The sequence below is a fragment of the Mesoplodon mirus genome, assembly GCF_964341445.2.
Source record: "Mesoplodon mirus genome assembly, chromosome: 4".
In the NCBI taxonomy this organism is placed as follows: Eukaryota; Metazoa; Chordata; class Mammalia; order Artiodactyla; family Ziphiidae; genus Mesoplodon; species Mesoplodon mirus.
Genome location: NC_138979.1, coordinates 143,103,048 through 143,129,982, shown reverse-complemented (window position 1 = coordinate 143,129,982; position 26,935 = coordinate 143,103,048). Strand labels below are relative to the sequence as shown.

General features: G+C 41.2%; 1 protein-coding gene across 1 annotated transcript in view; it reads left to right on the top strand.

Moving 5' to 3' along the window:
- Positions 1-9,044: 9,044 nt before the first annotated feature.
- TBPL2 (TATA-box binding protein like 2) overlaps positions 9,045-26,935 on the top strand; it is a gene marked incomplete at both ends in the record, with an annotated part of 33,447 nt that continues 15,556 nt past the window's right edge. The window contains 5 exons of the mRNA XM_082618452.1: positions 9,045-9,098; positions 11,562-12,019; positions 12,805-12,892; positions 14,887-14,978; positions 18,367-18,534. Of these exons, the coding sequence (XP_082474578.1) occupies positions 9,045-9,098; positions 11,562-12,019; positions 12,805-12,892; positions 14,887-14,978; positions 18,367-18,534 (860 nt within the window). The remainder of the gene's footprint in view (positions 9,099-11,561; positions 12,020-12,804; positions 12,893-14,886; positions 14,979-18,366; positions 18,535-26,935) is intronic.

Sequence of the window (26,935 nt, the reverse complement as noted above, 5' to 3'; positions counted from 1 at the left end):
AGTGAGCAACTGAAGGAAACTGGCTCACTTTACCATCCCTGAAAAAACGCAGCCCTTGCAACAATCCAGGTTGCTCTGACCTTGGCCTAATGCTCATGATTCCCTGTGCAGCGATAATGAGTTTGCTGCTTTGTGGCTTTTAGAGGTAAGGGAAGAGATGAGCTTGGTCTAATGCCTGCTGACTCATAAGACATAGGGGCCCTGGCCTGCCTCTGATGTGATATGAACACTTGAACCAGGAATTATTTGCCATTTCCTCTCCAGCAAAGAGAGGTTGCTAAGGACGGCCAGCTAAGCATCCAGAAAGGAGACCTAAGACCCCTGTCTCTGCCACCAGGGAGGGCGACAGAAAGAAGGAAGGATCAGGTGCGTTTCCTCCTAACCCTCCCCTTTTAGCTCCTCTACAAGCAAGCTGCTGCAAGAGCGTTAAGAGCTGCTGTTGATTCCTATCAGGTAGGAACTATGCCAAGCATAGCCAGGCTTTATGAAAGGCTACTTATCCTATGTTAGGCATTAACTGGGTACAAAACTGAATCAACAGCCTTCTGCTCCTTAAGCAGTGTGCAGTCCAGAGGGAGTGGAAACAATAAAATATGGGACAAGGTTAGATGAAATACAGGCCAAATGGAGCTAAAGTGATATGGTATAGGGCGTTTAGAAGAAAAACTGTCTTAGCTGTGTCTCGGGAGATCAAGAAGGGCTCCACACAGAAGGCAGCATCTGAAGACTAGGAATAATTTCCAGGGACAGAGAATCTGGAAATGGTATTCCCGGCTGAGAGAACTGTAGAAGCAATGATAACTTACTGCTTTTTCAGAGGCTGAAGTATAGTTTGGAAACTGAAGATGGAGAGGTTTGATTTTTTGTTTTTGTTTTTGTTCCTTTTGTTTTTCCTTAAAACAAAAATTCCATGCTCAGGACTTCCCTGGTGGCGCGGTGGTTAAGAATCTGCCTGCCAATGCAGGGACACGGATTCAAGCCCTGGTCTGGGAAGATCCCACATGCCACAGAGCAACTAAGCCCATGCGCCACAACTACTGAGGCTGTGCTCTAGAGCCCGCGAGCCACAACTACTGAGCCCATGAGCCACAACTACTGAAGCCTGCGTGCCTACAGCCTGTTCTCTGCAACAAGAGAAGCCACCGCAATGAGAAGCCCATGCACCACAATGAAGAGTAGCCCCCGCTCGCCGCAACTAGAGAAAGCCTGTACACAGGCAAAGAAGACCCAACATAGCCAAAAATAAATAAATAAATTTATTAAAAAAAAAATTCCATGCTCAGGAATTTGCACTTTATTCTCTGCACAGTGGGGAAAGCAATGCAGATTTTGCAAGGTAGTCTGTGTTCTAGAAATGTATGTGCAACTTATGGACTCAATCAACAATTAATGCCCTGGTTGTACGCCCTGCATTCTGCCAGGCACCATGGCGCCAAACAGAAGACCACACTCCTTACTCTAAGAGGCTGCAATCAATTAAAGGGCTAATGCACGGACCCAGAGTCAGAAGGAGAGCTGGGGAGGAGGATCATAGAAGCAAACGGGCTGCAGGAATCCAGAAAGGGAAAGAAAATCATGAGGTACTTCATGGAGGAAGTGAACTGGGACTGAGCCAAGAACAAAGTGTAGGATTGGAATTGCAGAAAGAAGGGAGAAGCATGTTCTGGGATTGAACAGGAGGAAGGTGGGACGAAACAGCTCACATAAAGGCTGTTAGAGTAGTGGACTTGGGGGTATTGGCCTGGGTTTAGAAACCATAAACAGAGGCCCTAGTGTCACGGGTTTTGCAAGCAGCACCACCATGACACCATCAAGGCCATTTCCTTTCCCCAGACCAATGCGGAGATGCAGGTTACATAAGAGGAACCATTGCATTCACTCTTTCCAATACAACCAAACCCAGAGATGCAACCAGAAGACTGCAAACAGCAACCTGATGCTGAAACACACTATTGTTCTTTTGGGAAACAGCACAAGTTCATCAGCCTAGAAAGTCCTCAAACATTCTTGAAGCTGATGTCCAGGAAGTGCTACGTCAGTGCCTAGGCTCTAGAAGGAACCATGGGAGAAATGATCATACAAAATCATGACACACAGTGAAAACCCAGCATGTACCCAGAAAATCCTGCACATGTGCCCAACACTGAATTCTACCACTTTAGTGGCATTGACTAAAAATAATCTCTTATGTAGGAGGTAGTGTGGTCTCTGGGAAAGTCCCAAGGTTGAATCCTGGCAGCACCACTCGCTGTATGACCTAATTGCTTTCAGCTTCAATTTCCTCATCTGTAAAATGAAGATAATAGCACCTGCCTCATAGTTCTGACTCAAAGATGATATGCAAAGCACCTTACATGATAATTGGCATTGAGTCAGCCCTGGGTAAACTCTGGTTCTTTCCCTCCCATTGGTCTCATAGTATAAAGCCAGATCAAGAGGGTCAGTGTGATTTGTGGAAACTAACCAAAGGAATTTGATGCTAATGAGGCTTGAAGACTCAGACCACATTAAAGGTGTCCAGGGTATGGTCAAGGTCCACCTTCTGAAATGGCTCTGAGATTTGCATCTTTCCAGGTGTCACGGCTTCATCAACGCCGCCTCTCCATCACACTTAGCATCAAATGTCAAAACAGGATCTATTATAGAATGCCGGAGTGAGGCCAGCACAGCAGTCTGGAAACCCTGCCCCCTGCTCCCAGCTCAGGCAGGATGGGAGCCCCGAAGAGGTGACTTGACGGTATTGAAACAGCTTCTGAAGCTTCCAAAGGTTCGGCTCGTGTAGGAGAAGCAGGGGCAAAGCAAGCCAAGGAAACAGCCCTAAGATTCAGAAAAAGAAAAGTCCCCAACATAGAACGCAACTTGACTGCCAGGAAGCCAGAACAAGTTAATAATCCAACTTGACAGGCGGTCAAAAGACGGGGTAGCTCATGTAACACGTGGGTGTGATGCAGCCCAGAATACAAAAGCACATAAACAATATCAGGTAAAATATGAATCAAGCTACTTAGCAAGTCAGACTGAGATCCATCGATTGCCAAGTCTCTCAGGTTCCTCCAAGATACCTTCCTCCGTCCCTTCTCTTCCTTCCCGATGCCCTTGCCCTATTTCAGGCCCCTATTACCTCTTGCCAGCTCAAGGACACCTTAATATTCTAAATATACAACTCTCATCAAGTTCCTCATTGCTCAGCATATAAAATCTAGGTTTCCTAACCTGACATTCAGAGTCCCCCATCATATGATATGACCTCCATTTTCAACAGCCTGTTCCCTTTCAGGGTCCTGGTGCTTTAGCCAAACCGAAATAGACACATGCTCAAATCTCTTGTATTTTTTCTTTTTAGTGTCTTAGCTTGAGCTGTTGTTTCCCAGCGATTCTCACATACCCTTTGTATTCGTTTCCCAGGGCTGCCACAACAAATTATCACAAACTGGGTGGCTGAAAACAAGAGAAATTTATTCTCTCACAGTCCTGGAAGCCGTGAGTCCAAAATCAAGGTACTGGCAGGGTTGGTTCTTTCAGGAGGCTCTCAGGAATGATCTGTTCCATGCCTCTCTCCTAGCGTCTCATGGCTGCCAGCATCCCTGGATTAGGGCTGCCAATCTCTGCCTTCATCTTCCCACGGCCTTCTTCTCTCTGTGCATCTGTCTCTCCAATCTCCCTCTGCCTTTCTCTTATAAGGGCACTTATCATAGGATTTAGGGCCCACCCTCAATCCAGGATGATCTCATCTCGAGCACCTTAACTTGATTACACCTACAGTGACTCTTTTTCCAAATCAGGTCACATTCACAGGTTTTGGGAGGAGTTGTCTTTTGGAGGGGCCACAATTCAACCCCCTATGCCCTTCAATATTTGGCTCTGTCACTGCTTCCTCTGTGAAGAATGCCCTGATGCCAATCCACAGGAAGTAATCTTTCGCTCCTATAAACTGCCAGGACACAACTAAATTCCACTTGGTGTTACTGCATGTTTGTATGCAGGACTTATCTTTGTGTGAGTTGCCTAACTTCCACAGACCTCAGTTTCCTCATCTTTGAAACTGAGATGATAGTGACATCTACTTATAGCATTGTTTTGATAAAAAGACTTTTTTTTTTTTTTTCTGGCCAGGCGGCATGCCAGATCTTAGTTCCCCGACCAGGGATCGAACCCGTGCCCTCTGCGGTGGAAGCATGGAGTCTTAACCACTGGACTGCCCGGGAAGTCCAGAGAAACAGACATTTTAAGGGACTTAAAGCAGTTCCTGGACATAGTAAGTTATCAGTAAGTGTTATTATCTTTATTGTGGTGGTGGCTACCATATTCCCTACTATACTGTAAGTTCCTTAAAGACAGTCATCTCTGTATGCTCCATGGCAGCTAAAAAGTATCTTGCACAGAGTAATGGATGAGCAACCGTATTGGGGGCAGATGACAGATAAGTTGTCTTGAAATAAAATAGTCAACACAGAGACATATTTGGAACTGTTATGAAGGGGATGAGTGTTCCATCCAGCTCTCCATCAGCAGGGAAGTGCTCAGGTCTTTCCCAAAGGTGGGGAGTCTCTTCTTAGCCACTCCTAGGACATTTCTCCCAACAGTCGCTCCCTTTGACTTACAGGAAGCACGACCTGGAGATCTGGCACTCTGTGGCCCTTCTAAGTAAGCACGGCATATCCAAAGGAGAATTCATTTTCATAAAGAACATCATCTGCGGATTTGTCATCATGGTAATTGTATTTTATCATGCTCATTGTACCTCTTAGCACTGATGTGACTATGAAATAGAAGGGAAAAAAAGGGGTGAGTGAGGGGGCTGACTCCTGGTTTAAGGGAAAAGTGACTCAGTAGCCCTTGGCAGCCTTCTCTCCGGAACTGGGTAGGGAACAGGGAATTCCCTAATCCCAATTATTTTTGGAAGTACCCCCTGGTCTTCTGACACAGAGAAATATTCACTTTTTATTTTAACATCTAGGGGATGCATGGACCACTTTGTACTCACTCCAGAAGCTTGTTTGCTCCCCAAATGAGAAGAAATTCCCTTCATGGAGAGGAAAGAGCACCCCCTAGTGAAACAATGTTTCCTAATAGTCTTGCAACAGTGAAGTTCCATCTCCATTTTATAGCAGTGTGATCGCATTTTAGAGGCTAAGGCCCAGTGCCTAGGGCCTACAAGCTTTTCAAAGGCCAATAAAAAAAAATTGTTTGAGGGCTTCCCTGGTGGTGCAGTGGTTGAGAGTCTGCCTGCCGATGCAGGGGACACAGGTTCGAGCCCTGGTCTGGGAAGATCCAACATGCCACGGAGCAACTAGGCCCGTGAGACACAACTACTGAGCCTGCGCGTCTGGAGCTTGTGCTCCGCAACAAGAGAGGCCGCAACAGTGAGAGGCCCGCGCACCATGATGAAGAGTGGCCCCCGCTCTCCGCAACTAGAGAAAGCCCTCGCACAGAAACGAAGACCCAACATACCCAAAAATAAATAAATAAATTGTTTGAGAGCTGAGAAAAATCTGTTGGCTCCAAAGTTTTTAAAATTCAAAACTGAAACTAGTATATTTGATTAAATGTCTACAACATGTGACATATCAAGTAGTCACAGCAATTCAACTATTAAGTAGTTACATACAAATTACATTTAATGTGAGATGTGAGTTTTAAAAAATATTTTCTATGATGAGGGACAGGGCCTCTTAATATAAGAGTTGAAAGCCTTTTTTCATAGAGTTGACCTCTCTTAAAGAGTCTTCATGATCATTGACATGGTCCATCTAAGTCTTGGCATTACTCTCTTAAAGACATTAAAAACAATACTTTATTTGTGCAAAGTCCTTGATAAAAATTTACACATACTCCCATTCAACTCATTTAATCTTTACAATAGTAAATAAAGAAATAATGAATTAAAATGTCTGGATACAGTAGGGTTTTTGTGTGTGTGTGTGTGTTTTGTTTTGTTTTTTTTTTGCCAAACTACAAAATATTACATATTCTCAAGCACAAATAAACAAAAAACCTCAGAATCAAAACAGATTAACAAGTGCAGTTCAAATGAAAACAAACTACTAATTTGAAATGGCATATGTAGACTTTGAGGGGGGACAATACACAGCATGTGGCTCCAGAGTTAGATATTCTGAATAGGAGCTGAGTGGCCTGGGACAAGTTACTTAACCTCTCTGTACCTCAGTATCCTAAACTGTTAAATGGGGATAAAACAGTACTTAGCTCACAGGGTTATTGTGATGTTTAAGTGAGTTCATAGATTTGAAATACTTATAATAGCATTTGGCCCATAGTAAGAGTTCAATGAATGCCAGCAATTAATTATTATTCAACCAAACCATACCAATCTTTGATTCTCAGAAACAGAACAATTTAAGATTCTGAATAAATTAACTCTTACCAAAGCTGAAAACTTCCACAAAAGTCACTCATCTTTTATTTTGAAACTTTTTATTTGAAAATAACTTCAAAATTAGAATTCATCACATTTTATTTATTTGCCTTATCATTTGCCCTTCAGATCACTGCAAATCTGTGTCCCTAATTCTTATTCATAACTTATGATGTATGCATTTCCTATTTCTGAGTAACAAATTACCACAAGTTTGGTGTCTTAAAACCACACCTATTTATAAGATTACAGTTGTATAGGTTGTAAGTCTGAGCACCGCATGACTGGGTTCTCTGCTCAGAGCTTACAAGGCTGAAATGAAGGTAGTGGCCAGGCTGAGCTCCTTTTAAGGCCTCCTTTCTTTCTTCTTGGCCAAATTCAGATCCTTGTAGCTACAGGACTGAGGTCTCGCTTTCCTTGCTGGTGTCAACTATGGGCCACTCTCAGCTCCTCCAAGTCACCCACCTTCCTTGCAACATAACCCCATCCATCTCCAAAGCAGCAGTGGAGAATCTCCCTCATGGTAATTCTTTCTCTAGCTCTGAATCTTTCTCTCCCGGAAGAGCCCAGTTCCTTTTAAGGGCTCGCCTGATTAGGTGATTAGGTCAGGCTCACTCAGGTTAATGTCTCTCTTCTTAAAGTTGACTGATTAGGGTCCTTAATTAGACCTGCAAAATCCGTTCGCAGCAGCACCTAGATTAGTGTTTGCATAACTGGAGAAGGTGTAGATTTTGGGGACCATCTCAGAATTCCACCTACCACATACGATGAGATACTTTATAAGCATATATTTTAGCCTCCTAGTGCTTCCATAGCAACATACCATAGACTGAATGGCTTAAAAAACAGAAATTTATTTTCTCACAGTTCTGGAGGCTGGAAATCCCAGATCAAGGTGTCAGAAGGTCTGTTTTCTCCTGAGGCCCTTCTCCTTGGCTTAAAGATGGCCACCTTCTCCCTGTGTCCTCACATGGCCTTTTTCTCTGTGCCCTGGTGTTTCTCTCTTCTTATAAGGACACCAATTACATGGATTAGGGTTCCAGCATATGAATTTTGGGGGAGGGGCAGACACAATTTGGTCCATATTTGTCTAATAACAAAACTAAGAGCTAATATTTGAGCTACTAAGCAGGTATTATGCTAAACATTTTTGATAGGCTATCTCACTTAACATAAATCATTAGATTAGTTATATATCAGTATAACCATTATATAAAATTCCAGCTTTGGGCTTCCCTGGTGGCGCAGTGGTTAAGAACCCACCTGCCAATGAAGGGGACACGGGTTCAAGCTCTGGTCCGGGAAGATCCCACATGCCGCGGAGCAACTAAGCCCGTGCGCCACAACTACTGAGCCTTGCTCTAGGTCACAGGAGCCACAACTACTGAGCTCATGTGCCACAACTACTGAAGTCCACGTGCCTAGAGCCTGCGCTCTGCAACAAGAGAAGCCACCGTAATGAGAAGCCCGTGCGCAACAAAGGGTAGTCCCGGCTCACCGCAACTAGAGAAAAGCCTGCATGCAGCAACGAAGACCCAACGCAGCCAAAAATAAAATAAATAAATTTATTTAAAAAAATTCTAGCTTTATCAAAATATTTCCTATGTTCTTGATTAGAAATTCTACACAATTTTTATTGACCTGATTCTTAGAGTTCTCTGTCTCTACTATGCTCCATTCTGAGGGCAGTTTTTCATTCACTGATCAAATTTTATTGATCATCTATGAGCTTGGTACAGAGGCACAAAGGTTAGTAATCAAAATCCCTGCTCTCGGAGAGTATAGGCTAGAAGGGAAGACGTATTTTACGTGTACGTCTCCACGTACATTTTGAAATATCTTACATAAAAGGTACCAATTATATTTATAGAACCATTCTGCACATGTAAGTTCTTATGAAAGCTGAGGCACTAAAAATTAAAATAATTTCAAAAAAGGGGGAAATCCTGATTATTTGGTTTTACATTACCTTCTTCAGCTGCATCAACCCTAACTGCAGCAACACATTCTTTTATATGTGGCTTTAGACTGAATTCTCTGAGACTGGAAAAAAGCCAGCTGGGATTTGAAAGTGAGAAGTAATTATGACATAAAAGTGCAACACCTGACTGGGTGAAGCGCCTCAAATTCCACTCGCTCTGCTCAAGAAAATAAAAAAAAATTATCTTTAAAAAATTTATTTTCTCACCGTCCAACTCGTTCATCTTTCATGCTGCGAACACCGATAACTTTTCTCCTGCAGGAGGCAAAGGCAGCACTCGCAGGTGGAAGGAAATCTCCAGATTTGCAGGCCGAGTCGCTTCTCGCCTGTGGGCGGGTGTGGTGACAGCACCCCAGCGAGGAGAGTCTTCCCCTCCCAGCCCCAGCTCTTCTTCCCTTGCTCGCGACCCATGGGCCCCTTGCTGAGCTCTGCACCCAGCTCCCTGGCTCAGCATCTATTCCCTCGCGCCGTCTACAGGAGCGTGTACTGCGCGGCCCGGCACAAGGGCCCCCGCCCGGCCCCTGGTCCCCGGCTCCCCGCCCCCGGCCCGGGCCCCGCCTCGCCACGTGCGGCCTCGGGCTGATAAACGGCTTCCGCGCCCCGCGCGCGTCGTCGGATTTAGCGGCAGCTCGATTCGCGCTGGCTCTTCCCTTCGATTCCCAGCCCCCTACAGTGAGCCCTCCGTCCATGGAAGGGGAAGAAACGTACCTGGAGCTCTTCCTGGCCCGGTGCGCCACCCAGGTGAGCCTGGAAGCCGCCGCCACGGTCCCACAGTCAGGGTCCGCATCCCGCCCCATTGCTGGGCGCTGGGTCCTGCGCACTAAGGATTCTGCCTTCATTTTATCTCTCGTAAAACTCCTAGCGACCCTAGGAGGTGGGCTTGATTATCCCCGTCTTTCAGTTGAAAAAAATAGAAGGTTCGAGAGTTGAAATAACTTACCCAAGGTTGCCAACAGAACTCGAACCTTGTCTAGTATGAATACAAATTGGAGGCACCTGTGGCTTCTTTCAGTTTGTGATTCTTACGTTTTTTGGGTTTTGTTTTTTAATTTAAGAACTGTAGAAACGAGAGGAAGGAGTCTTCAGAAAGAAAAGCAAGGGAAAAACTTTCGGCTGGGGGGGGTGTCGGATTCTTTTTTTTTTTGCGCGGTACACGGGCCTCTCACTGTTGTGGCCTCTCCCGTTGCGGAGCACAGGCTCCGGACGCGCAGGCTCAGCGGCCATGGCTCACGGGCCCAGCCACTCCGCGGCATGTGGGATCTTCCCAGAGCGGGGCACGAACGTGTGTCCCCTGCATCGGCAGGCGGACTCTCAACCACTGCGCCACCAGGGAAGCCCCGGATTCTTTTTTTTTTTTTTTTTTTTTTTTAATTTATTTTTGGCTGCATTGGGTGTTCGTTGCCGTGCGCAGACTTTCTCTAGTTGTAGTGAGCGGGGGCTGCTCTTCGTTGTGGTGCGCGGGCTTCTCATTGTGGTTGATTCTTTTGTTGTGGAGCACCGGCTCTAGGTGCGGGCTTCAGTAGTTGCAGCACGCGGGCTCAGTAGTTGCAGCACACGGGCTTAGTTGCTCTGCGACACGTGGGGTCTTCCTGGACCAGGGCTCAAACCCGTGTCCCCTGCATTGGCAGGTGGATTCTTAACCACTGCGCCACCAGGGAAGTCCCCGGATTTTTAAATAGACAATGATAAGCAATGAGGTAGAAATAGTGAAGTCCCACAGCGTTTAACATTGCAAAAGGAGAGCCCACGCTGGAAAGGTTCTGAGAAAGATGAGTTAATGACTCTGCAAAGACAGTTTAACAAAAAGTTTCTTCAGGTATAAGGCCAAGGATGCAGGGAATACTCTGTAAGCATATTCTCTCGAAAGGAGGCTGTCAGGGTTCCACTGCCGTAAAACATTACCCTTTGATATCTTGTTGACATTGCCTTAAATTCCTTGTTGAAGTTTAGTTCTTTGGGTGGAGGCTTTGTCCCCTGCTAAAATGCCATAATGGGAAAAAGGAGGGGAGACACTGATGTTGCAGATATTAGTGCTTTAGTGTAAATTGGCTGATGGAATCTTTTCTGGCTAGAACAGAAGAGGCAAAGAAAACAATGGAGAGGAATCTGGGCCATTGTCCCCACCTCAGTGTCCCTCAGGGCCCATCTATGGGATGGGGGTGGAGGGAGTTAGAGACTAATAACATAATTCAAAATGAAATAAGGTCAAATCTTATTTCCAGAGAATAAGTGCATTCTTCTTAAGTGTTTTCTTCTAACATTTAGTCACCCCTGCCATCTGCTGGACTTGTGGTAACAGCACAATTTAACAGGATCTAGCCAGACATTAGCTAAATAGCTTTGTGATGGAGAAGATGCAGCACAAGGCACTGGTGAGTTCAATTGTCAGAAGTATGATCTTCTAAGGGATGAGGTTATCCTGCCAGCAGTGGTCAAAATCTAGAATCCAGGCCTGCAACTTGGGTGACGTGGATGGCAATATATGTACCAAGGATTTTTTTCCATAACAAAGGCCATGAATTTTACATTAGCTGCTTCCCTCAGTTGCACGCCTCTTTCCCTCGGTTGATGGTAATGGAAGTTGAGCAGCCTTCCCCGGACTGGAAGTATAATACATTGATTTAAACTAGTCTTGCCATTTAAATTTCAATAACTTTTTCCTTATTGTACATTCACGTAAATGGAATGATTTCTTTTCCTTCCTTTGACTAGAAGGAATAAAGATGGCTCCTTGTGGAGGCTTGATTAGCACTCAAAGCTATCTCCTCAGCTTCCTTCACTTACTGCTCTTCTCTTTAAAATACGAATTTAAAACTCCAAAAAAATCTTTAAATCAACTTAAGGAGTACAGAAAATCTGTACTCTTCAAAGTACACACAGTTTAGAGCATGGTTGCCAAATTGCCTCAGTTACAAAATTGGATTTAGAGTGGCGACTTACTACAGGTCTAACCAAAGTAGGGAAAACGTTTTATGAAAAATGCTTTTTCTGCATTTTAAGATATACTTTCCTGTTTTCATTAAGTGTGTTGTAACCCTACAGTAGAATTTTAATGATATTTTGTGGAAAGAGCGGGGCATGAATATAAGCTACCTGAACTGCCTCATCCTGAGCACACTGCCTGCCAGCCAAGGTGGCATCCCTTTGGTGTGACATGATGTTCTGTTTGTTGTGTTTTGTTTGTCTGTTTTGGGAATGGCCTAGGATGACCTTGCTCCACCCAGATCACCCCTGCTCAGCCCAATTGTGCCTTATGATGTGTACATACCTAATTCATCCAATCCAGAGACTACGTTTAATTCACAGCTTGAAGAAGTCACAGAAACATCTGGCAATTTCTCATCTATGGATCTCAGCTTCCTACCAGATGAGCTTACCCAAGAAAATAAAGACCAGACTGTCATTAGAAGCAAGCATGAAACTGAAGAAAATTGTAAAACTAAAAGTTGGCAAAGTAGGTTGCCATTACCCAGCCAACAGGACGTTGGCCTGGCCTTAAACAGCAGCGGTGGGTCAAATTCCCATTCACATCTCCACCCTGGTGATGCTGACTCAGCCCAGCCCTCTCCTGAGAAACCACACTCCTTGCCTCTGGCATCCATAACTCCGATGACACCAGTGACCCCTGTTTCAGAATGTTCTGGAATTGTGCCTCAACTACAGTAAGTTGTTGTTGTTGTTTTAAATGGGTGATTCTTCTGAGTACACATTTCATCAATATATTCCTGAATGGGATGGTAATAGTGTAGGGAAGAGAATTTCAGATGTCATTATCCTTGATTTTGTTAGTTCGTAATGGACTTTAGACAGTTTGGTTATCTGTAAAATGAAGCACTAACTCTTGATCTCCTAAGAGGGAGTTAAAGGTGAGTATACACCTTCTTGAAGGATTGTACTGTTTATAGTAAAGCACTTTAGTTGAAAATTGTGGCTGGAGTTGGAATAACACAAAGGATATAAAGATGTAAAATTGAATTTGATTTGCACGTTGATTTGATATTGTGATTTCTATTTTGAGACATTTTGAAAAAGATCTAAAACTTAATTTTAGTCAGCTAGTCAGGAAATTTTAGAAAAAGCTATTTTTTTGTTTGTTTGGCCTTGTGGCATGTGGGATCATAGTTCCCAGACCAGGGATCAAACCCGCGCCCCCTGCAGTGGAAGCAAGGAGTCTTAATCACTAAATGTGTTATTATACATTTCACATTTAGAATAATTCTCCCCCAGGAAGTCACCCAAACCTATGAAATGAGGAAGTTAATACGTTTTCATTATTTTTTACTTTTTATATCTGGTATAACTTAGGTTGACTTATTTCTTTTTTTTAATTATTATTTTTATTTTTTGATATAGCAGGTTCTTATTAGTTATCCATTTTATACATATTAGTGTATATATGTCAATCCCAATCTCCGAGTTCATCACATAGGTTGACTTATTTCTTTAGGAACATAGTTTCCACTGTAAACCTGGCCTGTAAATTGGATCTGAAGAAAATAGCTTTGCATGCAAAAAATGCAGAATATAACCCAAAGGTAAGATTTCCCAGTAATTTTTTCCACAGTTAGGTTCTATTTAGATTTTCTTTCCTTCATATGATCATGATATTGACTCATTCCTTTGTTTATATTTTAAAAAAAGAAAAAATGTGTTAGTGAAAAGCTTTTGGCAACACAAGTTTAATCGGCTCATTCTCTGTTTTGAACTTATAAAAAATATCTCATTTTCTGTGCTGAATACAGTAATTATTGAGCAGTTCCTAAAAGTTCTTTCCCTTGTCATTCAGAAAAACCTTTCAGTATGACTATTTTCAACCTGACTATGGAAATGCTAACTTTCTTACAATGTCATCATATTCCTGGAAATAACTTTTTCTAATTTTTGTCCTATCTCCTGACACCTGTGTATTTTTCCATTTACAGTTTCTCTTACCTGAGAAAGCTCAATTGTTTAAAGTGTAAAGTTCAAGTGTAATATTCAGGGATTTTTTGTTTTCCCTCAAAGTTTAATAAAATCTATTCTTTTTTGTGTCCTCCCAAGGCCAGGCATCCCATTTTCAATGGTCTATTTACCTAGGAAGTGGATTTGTTAATTCAATCAACATTTAACGATTTGGTGGGCTCTGTACTTAGTACAAAGATAAGTGAGGCCTGGTCCCTGCTGGGAAAAAGTTCACTGTCTTGGGTGGTGGAGGATTTATGGAGTTAGATGAAAAAGGCCATATTAGTCGGAACCCAGAGGACCTTGCCAACATCAACTATTTATGGATTAAGTATTTGTTTTTCCTGTTGTGTAGTGTTGTTGCTGACCTCTGAAGTGTTACCTGAGTGTTACCGAATGCAGCTAAGCTTTCCTATTTATATTTCATGTAGCCGGCTATGATGAGGACAGACAGGCAATGATGAGCTAGGATTTTCATGGCTGTAGCTATGATGGACCCCACTATTGAGCAATCAACATTTTAAGCATATTTTATTCACCATCCTCCTCTCTCCTCTCAGTTTGGTATACACGATCTGTCCAAACTTGGACTTGACAGCTAGAAAAATTCTGACTTGGCACTTAAGCTGCCTTAAGAATTTAACAAAATGAATGCCAGGTGAGAGCACTACCTTTTTAGTGAACACCTAGAAAACATTAATAGTCCTTGCCCGGCTCTGTGTAGTGCTGACTCAGGGTTCTTTTACTGTTAACACTTCATATCTGAAATTGCCAGTCTGGCCTTGGAGTGATCTGTTGTCCTGTGGAGTGGCTCTAACCCATGGAACTTTGGTCTTGCATGGTACCCACCCCAGTTTCCTTCCCAGCTTAATGGGGGAAGTGGATGTGGCAGGCCAGTGGTTCTCAGCCCTCCCCTGCATCAGCAACACTTGGAGGACTTACCAGTGCTGCCGGCTTGGGGACCACGTTGAGGACTATGGTGGGCAAGAGCTTGACAAATCAACTTTTTGTCATTCATCTTCAGAATGCCTATCAATATATGTATTCTGTTCTATATTTTGGCTGCTTTTTAGTACATTCTAGAGTCTTGGCAAGGCTGTAACATACTTCATACTTTTTTTTTCTCAAAGAGTCCTTGAAAGAAAAGTATATCAAAGCAAAAAGCATGGAGTCTGATAGTCGTGGTTTTAAATCTCAACTTAACTGTTTACTGTATAATGTTGGAAGTTAAATAACCACTTCGCTTCCCTGTGCACTAAGTGGGAATTATAATGGATTCAACTCAGTCCTGTCATGAGGTTAAATGCGATAAAACCTATAAAGCTCTTAGCATAGGGTCTGAAACATAACCGGTACTTAAATTTTAGCTTTACTATTATTATTCTTACCTGTTTTTTCTAAGTATGTACATTTTAGAGTCATGATCATTTTGTTAACCTTAATGTGGGAGAATAGACCCAGACATTTTTTAGTTTTCCCATTAAATTTCAATTTATTCAACACTGTTTTCATGTCCAGCTCAGCTGGTCAGCTGAAATAGTGTTAACCCCTAGCAGAGGCTAATTGTCCTTTTGGCTTCTGTGTGTAGAGGTTTGCCGCCGTCATAATGAGGATCCGAGAACCCAGGACTACAGCCCTCATATTTAGCTCTGGGAAAATGGTCTGCACAGGAGCCAAAAGGTAAGAGAAGCCGTCCTCCCGCACTACCAGACAAATAATTCACTATGTAAAGCAAGGAAGGGTGGCATTAAGGCTCTAAAACACATCGTAGACGCAAAATACTTTGCTAAGGAGTTAAATTCATGAAATGCCAAATTTGGGGTTAAAAACATTCAGCCTCATAATACGGACTTATATCCCACTTTACAGTCCCCCATAGTGAAGGGGGCTTTACTAGGCTATTACAACTTGTTTCTAAGGTATATTTTAAAAGAAGAAACAAAAAGGCTATACTAGTGGTAAAACCTGTTATAAACCTGGGAAAGTAGTTCTTGTGTATTTTCCTCATTGCAGGCAGAAGAATGGATAGAACTTTTTACAGGAGGGAAATTAGACATTTCTTGACCACTAGCTTGAGCATTCACTCAGGAAGCATCTCTTACAGGCTCGTCTTTCCTGGTTCTCATGCAGACGTAGCCCTGTGCTGATGTAGATCCTTTCACCATAGAACTAGTGGGAGAGCTGCTCTTCCCTCTAAGTGTTGGAGGATGAGTAGGAAATTATCCTCCTGAAAGATAGTACCAATTTCTCCTCGCTCGAGAGATGCACCTAGTGTTCATTTTCTCTGGTAAAGAGTGGGTGTTAATATTGTATTTTATAGTTGCTAAATTGATTGGCAAAAAGTTGTTTTAATCACATTTCTTTTGATTTAGTAGTGAGACTAACTTTTCGTAAGCATATAAACTACCTACTGTATCTTTTGCCCAATATTCTATGGAGATATTTGTCTTTTGGTATTTAAGTATTTTCACCATTTTATACCATAAATATTTTTCCCATATTAATGTTAGTGATATTTTATGGGTTTTTTTTAATGCAATTTAATTTTGTGTGTGTATGGTTAGTCTATCCAGCTTTTTTCTTTATGGTTTCAGTGTTTGGCTTCATGCTTAGGAAGGCGTTCTCCACACACAACATGATATAAGTATTGACCTCCATATATTCTTCTGGTGTTTTTCAGGTCCTGCTTTGTATTGAAGAAAGGATGTTAATGTTTTGACTCATCTAGAACTTTCTCTGGATGATGGAAATGTTCTGTATTTGTGCTGTCCAGTGTGGTAGCCTTTAGTCATATGTGGCTTTTGAGCACTTGAAATAAGCTAATACCACAGAGGAACTGAACTTTTTATTTAATTTTAATTAATTTAAATTTAAATAGCCACATGTAGTTTGTGGCCACCATATTGGGCAGAGCAGGTCTAGAATTTTACTTCAATATAAGATAATTTTTTTCAAATGCCCAGTCAGTGTCCCAGTACATTTATAGAAGAATCTATTTTGCTGTATTTTTCCTCCACCTGTTTTTACATGTTAAGTTCTCTACCTGTGTCTGAGTAAGTTTCTGGCCTTTCTCTTCTGTTGATCTGTGTATCCTTTGACCTAGAAATCTCCATTTTTAAGTCATTTTTGGACAACTCTGCAAGATAACTACAAGGATGTTCATTTCAGCGTTGTTTAAAACAGGGGCAGAGGGAACAAATTTCTAGCAATACAGTTTTGAATAAATCATAAAATAAAATTATTTAGCCATGTATAGTATATTGAGTTGGAAGGATGTTAAGTTGTGGGAGGGGAGAACACACAGATTCATGAGTGTTTTTTTCCTAATTCATGAGTGTTTTTTTCCTATCTGAATTTATTTGGTTCCCAAAATCTGATAGTGAAAGCTTGGATGGTGAGTTCAGATTATAAGAGATATTTGTTATCCAAATCTATGTGGTTGTTGAGTTTTGGATAGAGAGTTGTAAAAGTCTGGTTAGTGTAAGAGATATCAGAATTATCTCCAAAAATTTAACCAAACGTATTCTCTTTAGTTGAAATAATCAGAGTTTGCGTAGTGCAGGATACCTGCCTTTGCACAGAAAAGTGCGGAGGAGCCAAATTTATCAGTGGTAATTACCACTGGTGGTGAAATTTCAAGGTTCTTAACCTATTTTCTAATATTTGTACAAGAAAATGCATGTAGATTTTAACCGTTAGTTGTTTGAATGGGAATTTCTGTGTGATACAAGAAACTATAAGGCTATGCAAATTCTTGAAATTTGGCCTTATAAATATTAGCACTATGGGAGATGTAACGGGTCATTTAGGCAAAATGTGGTTTTTCAAAATGGAAACCACTTATTTCACTGCTATCTTGGGGACACGGCCTTGCTAGGGACTTTTCAGGAGTTGGTAATGGATGAGGAGAATCACCATGAAATGAGGTGATGTGAAAATGGCACAGTGTTGTGACAGATCTAGACTGGAAAGAGACTCTACCGCTTGCTCCCTTTTGTCCAGGCAAATAAGTTCAATCTGGCTTTTCTTTAATGTACGTCTGATTTTCAACTTAAAGGTGGGTATAACCCATAAGAGAGGGTGGAATTCATAGGATTCACCCACCAGGTGTTGCCCCTGTTGGGCAACCCCTGCTGGGCAACCCCTGCTACTCACTGTTTTTATTTTGATAGTGACCATTGAAAAGTACCTAATGAAAAATAAAGCCCCAAATCTCAGGATTTCACATTCTCTGCCATGGATTTAAGTGTGGAGTAGGACAAACATTTAGAAGAACATAGCCACACAGTTGGATGAATCTATTTCTTTCTCATATTGAGTATGAGTTGAATGACAATTGTGTGAGAAAACGTGAGCAACATTGGGCAGATTTTGAGGTATTTTCATGGTTTTTTTTAAGTATATAATTTGTCCCATAAAGTTCCAAGTCCTGGCATCCTATCTATGCCACTCAGTTGGCACATAACTTACTTCCTTGTGTTGATTTTTTTTTTTGTATGTATGTATGTGTCCTTATTTTTGTTACTGCTGTTCCCATCTAAATGACACACACCTTTAGACCAGAAGCATGATTCTAAAACCTTAGTGAGCATCACAATCGCTGGTGGGCTTGTTAAGACATAGATTGCTGGGCCCCAACCCCAGAATGTCTGCATGTCTGATGTGGGACCTGGGACTTTGCATTTCTAGCAAGTTCTCAGCGGGTAATACTACTGCTGGCCTGAGGACACTTTCTGAGAACCAGTGGAATAGTTAATTTCATCTAATAACACTTAAAACAAGTAAAAGAAAAAACTACCTTATATGTGAAAGATGGCAAATGAAGACAAAAATCTGTTTATGATTCAGTTCAACAGCTGTACATTGTACCATACCCTTTTCTAGGTGCTAGGGACAAAAGTAGGGGAGGTAGTTCCTTCTCCTCAAAGTCTATAGCTTCCTAGTATACACTGAAAGATAAACATGGTACATATGCTAAAAATACAATCAGGGAAGTGTGTGAATACAGCCCAGCTAGTTAGCAGTCGTAGTGATTAAGACATCTTTAATTACATTTGCCATTCCCCAGCGAAGAGCTGTCTCGACTTGCAGCAAGAAAGTATGCTCGTGTGGTGCAGAAGCTGGGCTTTCCCGCCAGATTCCTCGATTTTAAAATTCAGAACATGGTTGGAAGCTGTGATGTGAGATTTCCTATTAGGCTGGAAGGTTTGGTGCTAACCCATCAGCAGTTCAGTAGGTATGATTGTTGCATAACTTAACTTTGAGTTTCCTAAGTTATTAAAGTTCTATTATGGGCTGCTTATATAATGTATTTTCAGAGAAATATAATTTTTTAAAAAACTACAATAAGTGAAAAGGTTAAGATGCTATACCTAAGTCCTCACTGGTTACCATGTGTGTCCAATCTTCTGCAATAGTGGTTCTCAAAACTAAATTGCATAGTAATCACCTGGACAGCTTATCAATATACATTCCTGCCTGGGCTGTGGTATGCAGAGATTCTGCTTGAATTTGCAGTTCTAACAAGCTCACAGGTGATGCCAGTGCTGCTGTCCAGAGGCCCACATCTTGAGACCCCCTGATGTATAGATTTCTAAACAAATCTGGCTGGGGGGTGGTGGCAGTGGCCAGAAGAGCAAGGGGTATGACATGGATTAGGTAAGTAGGAAGGGCTGACAGCTGGTGAGGGGAGGAAGGGCTGGAGAGAAGGTGAAAAAAAGAATGGCCCTAGCACGTTCTAGGAAGACAATCCTATCTAGTTTTTGTCCTGTTGAGTTTGTTCAAGGGTTTTCTTTTTCTGTGTGTAGCTGTAGCCCCCACTATAGTTTTTTCTTTCACAGATTCATATTCCTTTGGGAGTATCTCTAGGCTGCCTGGCTTCTTCACATGTAACTCTCCATCTCAACAGCAAATGCGCCTCCTCCTCCTCCTCCCTCAGCTGCTTCGGTGCTTCTCCCAGCCTGCTCAGGCCCTCAGAGAGCCGTGATGGAGGGTGACTGACAAACACCAAATGCCGCCACACCTTGGGATATACACTTGGGCCAGGGCACTTGAATTGCCTTCGAGTCACAGATGCTCTTAAATTTTCATGATCTAGCTTGAACTGAAGTCCTTTCATTCTACTTTTCCTCCCCTTGGCCTTTGAGCAATCATTTTGTTTAATAGAGTAGAGAGGGATCACATGGCTCTGCTTTCTCTAACATTTGTGAGCTGACATTTGTTAGCTCTCCTTTGAGACATGACCTAGACAGAAGTTAAAAATTGCCTTTTTCTTCCCCTAACTTACCAAAAAAAATAGTTCATTCTGAGATTTAGCTTTTATGATACTTTTCAGGCAATATTTATTTTCCCCTTGATTATATTTTCTTTTTTCCTCTGCATCAGTTTTTTTCAGCATAGGCTTATTAAGTGCCTGTGAGGTACCCATTGAGTTCATTGGGAAGTCCCCCCTGCAAGACATATTGCCTCTTTATGTGTCCTTTTCTTTCTTCAATCTTGGAATAACTCCTAGATTCATAGTAAAACCTTCATTTTTAAGAGTCTCTCAACTCATGCTCCATCTTATCTTCCAGATCCTCAGCCTTGCACCTCCTGTCTATCTTTCTTTGAACCAACTTTTTCTGAACATGGGAAAGATGTCTGCCTCAATTCTAAGGTACATGTCTATATTAGACTTAGCATTCCCCTTTCTGGACATTTAGGGCTCTAAAATGATATGTGGAATTCCTCTCAAATTTCATTTCTTTTTCACCAAGGTTGTCTTCTTTGTAGGTCAGATTTAAATCTGGAGTGGGAGTGCCCCTTGTCACTACTTCTACCTCTGAAAGATGAAATTGTCAGTAGGGCAAGATGAGAATTCATCAGATGCACTGCTTTTAGTCACTTGGGGTGGGTCCAGCACTGATTTTTCTTCCTCCTAAGCCAGTTTTATGATCTCATCTGTCTTTTAAAAATATTTGGTCAGGAAGCTTGCTTTGTACTCTTACAGATTATCTCTTTCTAGTCTCATTCTTGCCTCTCCCAAATGCTTTCCATCCTTAGGTTATGGATTACAACTCCAATGTGTGTATTTGTGACATTGGGTCATTAAAACATCTCTTTCTCAGTAGGTTGGTGTCTTTAAAATTAGGACTTTCTTTAATTGCCTGTAGCCCTGTGGGGAACCATGGCAACTTATCACTTATAATTATCAGGTCAGGTTTGCCTTATGTTAAAAACTCAAGTTCATTTAATTCCCCTGATTCTATAAATATCTATATCAGCATCCGATAATACTAATGTCTCCCTTGTTTCTGGGCACCTTCTCCACCAATCTTTCTATGCTATAATTATTTTGTTTTCCTTGAGCATTTTTCTCCCTTGCATTCAATTTTTAAACGAAAGATATCTTAAATATTTCTCTTTTTTTTTTTTTTTTTTTTTGCGGTATGTGGGCCTCTCACTGTTGTGGCCTCTCCCATTGCGGAGCACAGGCTCCGGACGCGCAGGCTCAGCGGCCATGGCTCATGGGCCCAGCCGCTCTGCGGCATGTGGGATCTTCCTGGACCAGGGCACGAACCCGCGTCCCCTGCATTGTCAGGCGGACTCTCAACCACTGCGCCACCAGGGAAGCCCCCTTAAATATTTCTTAAATGAGTGAAATCTGTGTAGCAGATGCTATGGTGACAGTGACAATCAGTACAGCCATGGTCCCTTGGCCTAATGGAACCACAGTCTAAAAGGGAAAACAGAAACCAAAGACAATAATGAAATGTAACTATGAAGGTGTGACTATGAAGGTGAACACCCCTTGGCGTGTTTTGGTACCATCAATCAGGATAATTAATGTAATGGGGGGCTGTTAAGGTCAAGGAAGACTTCTTAAGGGAAATGACATTTAAACTGAGACTTGAACAGTTGGGTTGGCCCAAGAGGTTGGCAGCTGTTTGTTGTTCTTGATGTTCATGAAATGTTCTCCATCTGTAAGCAAAACCTCTTTTTTTTTTTTGCCTCAACCTTCTTTTGAAATGAGATAGAGAGTAAATAAAATGAAGTAAGTCTCTGATTGAGAGTTCATCATGCTGGTACCTTAAAACCATGGTTCTGAAAGGCAAAAGCAGTTCACCATGATTTACATACCAAAGACTTTTTCTTAATGTATGTATGTATTTATTTTTTATTGAGGTATAGTTGATTTACAATATTATATGTTGCAGGTGTACAACATAGTGATTCAAAATTTTATAGATTATACATTTAATGTTCTTATAAAATTTTGGCTATATTCCCTGTACTGTGTAATATATCCCTGTAGCTTATTTCTTTTATACATAGTAGTTTGTACCTCTTAATCCCCTGCCTCTATCTTGCCCCTCACCCTTTCTCTCTCCCCACTGGTAACCAATAGTTTGTTCTTTGTATCTGTGATTCTGTTTCTTTTTTGTTATATTCACTAGTTTGTTGTATTTTTTAGATTCCACATATGTGTTATCATACAGCATATGTCTTTCTCTGACTTATTTCACTTAGCATAATACCCTCCAAGTCCATCCATGTTGTTGCAAATGGCAAAATTTCATTCTTTTTTATGGCTGAGTTGTATTCTGCTGTGTACATATATCACATCTTCTTTATCCATTCATCTGTTGAGGGACACTTAGGTTGCTTTCATATCTTGGCTATTGTAAAGCTGCTGTGAACTTCGGGGTGCATATATCTTTTTGAATTAATGTTTTCATCTTTGGATGTATAACCAGGAGTGGAATTGCTGAATTATATGGTAGTTCTATTTTTAGTTTTTTTGAGGAACTTGCATATTGTTTTCCACAGTGGCTGCACCAATTTCCATTCCCACCAACAGTGTACAAGGGTTCCCTTTTCACCACAACCTCACCAACAGTTGTTATTTATAGACTTTTGGATGATAGGCATTTTGGTGTGAGGTGATAATCTCATTGTAGTTTTGATTTGCATTTCTCTGACGATTAGTGATGTTGAGTATCTTTTCATGTGCTGGTTGGCCATCTGCATGTCTTCTTTGGAAAAATTTCTATTCGGGTCTTCTGTCCTTTTTTTTTTTTTTTTGCGGTACACGGGCCTCTCACTGTTGTGGCCTCTCCCGTTGCGGAGCACAGGCTCCGGATGCAGAGGCTCAGCAGCCATGGCTCACGGGCCCAGCTGTCCCGTGGCATGTGGGATCTTCCCGGACCGGGGCATGAACCCATGTCCCCTGCATCGGCAGGTGGACTCTCAACCACTGCACCACCAGGGAAGCCCCTTCTGTCCATTTTTTAACTGGGTTGTTTGTTTTTTGATATTGATTTGTATGAGCTATTTATATATTTTGGACATTAACCCCTTATCAGTCATATCATTTGAAAATATTTTCTCCCATTCAGTAGGTTGTCTTTTTGTATTGTCAATGGTTACCTTTGCTGTGCAAAAACTTTTAAATTTAATTAGGTCCCATTTATTTCTGCTTTTGTTTCCTTCATCTTAGGAGACAGATCCAAAATAAATATTGCTATAATTTATCTCAGAGTGTTCCGCTTATGTTTTCTTCGGAAGTTTTACAGTTTCCAGTCTTACATTTAGATCTTTAATCCACTTTGAGTTTATTTTTGTATATAGTGTTAGAGAACGTTCTAATTTCATTCTTTACATGTAGTTTTCTGTTTTCCCGGCACAACTTGTTGAAGAGACAGTCTTTTCCCCATTGTATATTCTTGCCTCCTTTGTTGCAGATTGATTGACCATAAGCGCATGGGTTTATTTCTGGGCTTTCTATCCTGTTCCATTAATCTATATTTCTGTTTTTGTGCCAGTACCATACTGTTTTGAGGACTGTAGCTTTGCAGTATAGTCTGAAGACAGTGTGATACCTCCAGCTCTGTTCTCCTTTCTCAAGATTGCTTTGGCTATTCGGAGTCTTGTGTGTTTCCATATAAATTTTAGAATTATTTGTTCTAGTTCTGTGAAAAATGCCATTGGTATTTTGATAGAGATTGCACTGAATCTGTAGATTTATTTCAGTGGTTTGGTCATTGTAACAATACTAGTTCTTCCAGTCCAAGAACACATGGTATCATTCCATCTGTTTGTGTCATCTTCAATTTCTTTCATCAGTGTCTTATAGTTTTCCAACTACAGGCCTTTTACCTCCTTTATTAGATTTACTCTTAGGTATTTTATTCTTTTTTTTTTTCCCACACCACATGGTATGTGGGATCTTAGTTCCCCAACGAGGGATCAAAACCACGCCCCCTACATTGGAAGCATGGAGCTTTAACCACTGGACAGCCAGGGAAGTCTCGATATTTTATTCTTTTTGATGCAATGGTAAATGGGATTGTTTTCTTAATTTCTCTTTCTAATAGTTCATTGTTAGTGTATAGAAATGCAATAAATTTCTGTATGTTAATTTTTCATCCTGAAACTTTACTGAATTCATTGATGAGCTCCAGTGGTTTTTGGTGGTGGCTTGAGGATTTTCTGTGTATAGTATCATGTCACCTGCAAACAGTGACACTTTTACTTCTTCCTTTCCAATTTGGATTCCTTTTATTTATTTTTCTCATCTGATTACTGTGGCTAAAACTTCTAATACTATGTTGAATAAAAGTGGCAAGAAGGGACATCCTTGTCTTGTTCCTGATCTTAGAGGAAATGCTTTCAGCTTTTCATTGTTGAATGTGATGTTAGATGTGGGCTTATGATACATTGTTAACATATTATGTTAAGGTATGTTCCCTCTCTACCCACTTTGTGGAGAGTTTCTGTCATTAATGGATATTGAATTTTGTCAAAAACTTTTTCTGCATAATTGAGATAATCATATGATTTTTATTCTTTAATTCTTTCATTTTTATTCTTTCATTCTTTAATGTGGTTATCACGTTGATTGATTAGCAGACATCGAATCATCCTTGCATTCTGGAATAAATCCCACTTGATCATGGTGTATTATCCTGTTAATGTATTGTTAATTTGGTTTGCTAATGTTTTGTTGAAGATTTTTGCATCCATATTTGTCAGTGATATTTTTCTGGTGTGTGTGTGTGTGTGTGTGTGTGTGTATGTGATGATATCTTTGTCTGGTTTTAGCATCAGGGTGTTGCTGGTCTTGTAGAATGAGTTTGAAAGTGTTCTTTCCTCTGCAGTTTTTTGTAATAGTTTGAAAAGGATAGGTGTTAACTCTTCTCTAAATGTTTGGTAGTATTCACCTGTGAAGCCATCTGGTCCTGGACTTGTTTTTAGGGAGTTTTTTTTGTTTTTGTTTTTGTTTTTGTGGTACGCGGGTCTCTCACTGTTGTGGCCTCTCCTGTTGTGGAGCACAGGCCCCAGACGTGCAGGCTCAGCAGCCATGGCTCACGGGCCCAGCCGCTCCGCAGCATGTGGGATCTTCCCGGACCGGGGCACGAACCCGCGTCCCCTGCATCGGCAGGCGGACTGTCAACCACTGCGCCACCAGGGGAGCCCTTAGGGAGTTTTTTTAATGACTCATTCAATTTCATTATTGGTAATGCATCTGTTCATGTTTTCTAGATTCAGTCTTGAGACTATACATTTCTAGGAATTTGTCCATTTGTCCATTTATTCTAGGTTGTCCATTTTATTTGCATATAGTTGTTCATAGTAATCTCTTATGATCCTTTGCATTTCTGTGGTATCAGTTGTAACTTCTTTTTCATTTCTGATTTTATTGATATGGGCACCTCTCTTTTTTTCTTGATGAGTCTGACTAAAGTTTTATCAATTTTGTTTAACCTTTCAAAGAACCAGCTCTTAGTTTCATTGATCTTTTCTACTGTTTTTTTAGTCTCTATTTCATTTATTTCTGCTCTGATCTTTATGATTTCTTTTCTTCTACTAACTTCAGGTTTTTTGTTTGTTTGTTGGGGATTTTTTTGTTTTGGGGGGTTTTTTTGTATTTTTTGTTTTGGGGGTATTTTTGTTTTTTGTTTTGTTTTTTGGCTGTGCTGCATGGCTTGTGGGATCTCAGTTCTCTGACCAGGGATTGAACCTGGGCCCTTGGCAGTGAAAGCATGGATTCCTAACCACTGGACCACCAGGGAATTTTCTAACTTTGGGTTTTATTTGTTCTTTTTCTAGTTCCTTTAGGTGTGAGGTTAGGTTGTTTTGAGATCTTTCTTGTTTCCTGAGGTAGGCTTGTATTGCTATAAACTTCCCTCTTAGAACTGCTTTTGCTGCATCCCATAGATTTTGGATCATTGTATTTTTATTTATCTTTAGGTATTTTAAAAAAAATTTCTTCTTTGATCCATTTGATTCAGTGATCATTGGTTGATTAGTAGCATGTTGTTTAGCCTCCACATGTTTGTGTTTTGGGCAGTTTTTTTCCTTGTAATTTCTGGTCTGATAGCATTGTGGTCAGAAAACATGTTTGATATGATTTCAGTTTTTAAAGATTTACCAAGGTTTCTTTTGTGGCCTAGCATGTAATCTATCCTGGAGAATGTTCCATGTCCACTTGAAAATAATGTGTATCCTGCTTTTGGATGGAATGTTCTATATATATCTATTAAGTCCATTTGATCTAATGGGTCATTTAAGGCCAGTGTTTCCTTATTGATTTTCTGTCTTGATGATCTACCTATTGATGTAAGTGGGGTGTTGAAGTCCCCTACTGTTATTGTGTTACGGTTGATTTCTCCCTTTTTGTCTGTTAGTATTTGCTTTATGTATTTAGGTGATCCTATGTTGGGTGTATATATATTTACAGATGTTATATCTTTTTCTTGGATTGATCCCTTGATCATTATGTAATGCCCTTCTTTGTCTCTTGTAACAGTCTTTGTGTTAAAGTCTATTTTGTATGATATAACAATTGCTACTCTAGCTTTCTTTTGATTTCCGTTTGTATAGAATATTTTTCCATCCCTCACTTTCAGTCTGTATGTGTCTCTAGATCTGAAGTGAGTCTTTTGTAGGCAGCATATATACGTCTTGTTTTTGTATCCATTTAGCAACTCTGTGTCTTTTTTTTTAAACAAGTTTATTTATTTTATTTTTGGCTGTGTTGGGTCTTCGTTGCTGCCCACAGGCTTTCTCTAGTTGCGGTGAGTGGGGGCTACCCTTCGTTGCAGTGTGCAGGCTTTTCACTGCAGTGGCTTCTCTTGTTGCAGAGCATGGGCTCTAGTTGCGTGGGCTTCAGTAGTTGTGGCACGCAGGCTCAGTAGTTGTGGCTCATGGGCTGTAGAGCACAGGCTCAGTAGTTGTGGTACACAGGCTTAGTTGCTCTGCGGCATGTGGGATCTTACCAGACCAGGGCTTGAACCTGTGTCCCCTGCATTGGCAGGTGGATTCTTAACCACTGCACCACCAGGGAAGTCCAGCAACTCTGTGTCTTTTGATTGGAGCATTTAGTCCATTTACATTTAAAGTATTATTGTTATTATTATTATTTTTAACATCTTTATTGGAGTATAATTGCTCTACAGTGGTGTGTTAGTTTCTGCTTTAAAACAAAGTGAATCAGCCATACATATACATATATCCCCATAGCTCCTCCCTCTTGCATTTCCCTCCCATCCTCCCTATCCCACCCCTCCAGGTGGTCACAGAGCACAGAGCTGATCTCCCTGTGCTACACGGCTGTTTCCCACTAGCTATCGGTTTTACATTTGGTAGTGTATGTA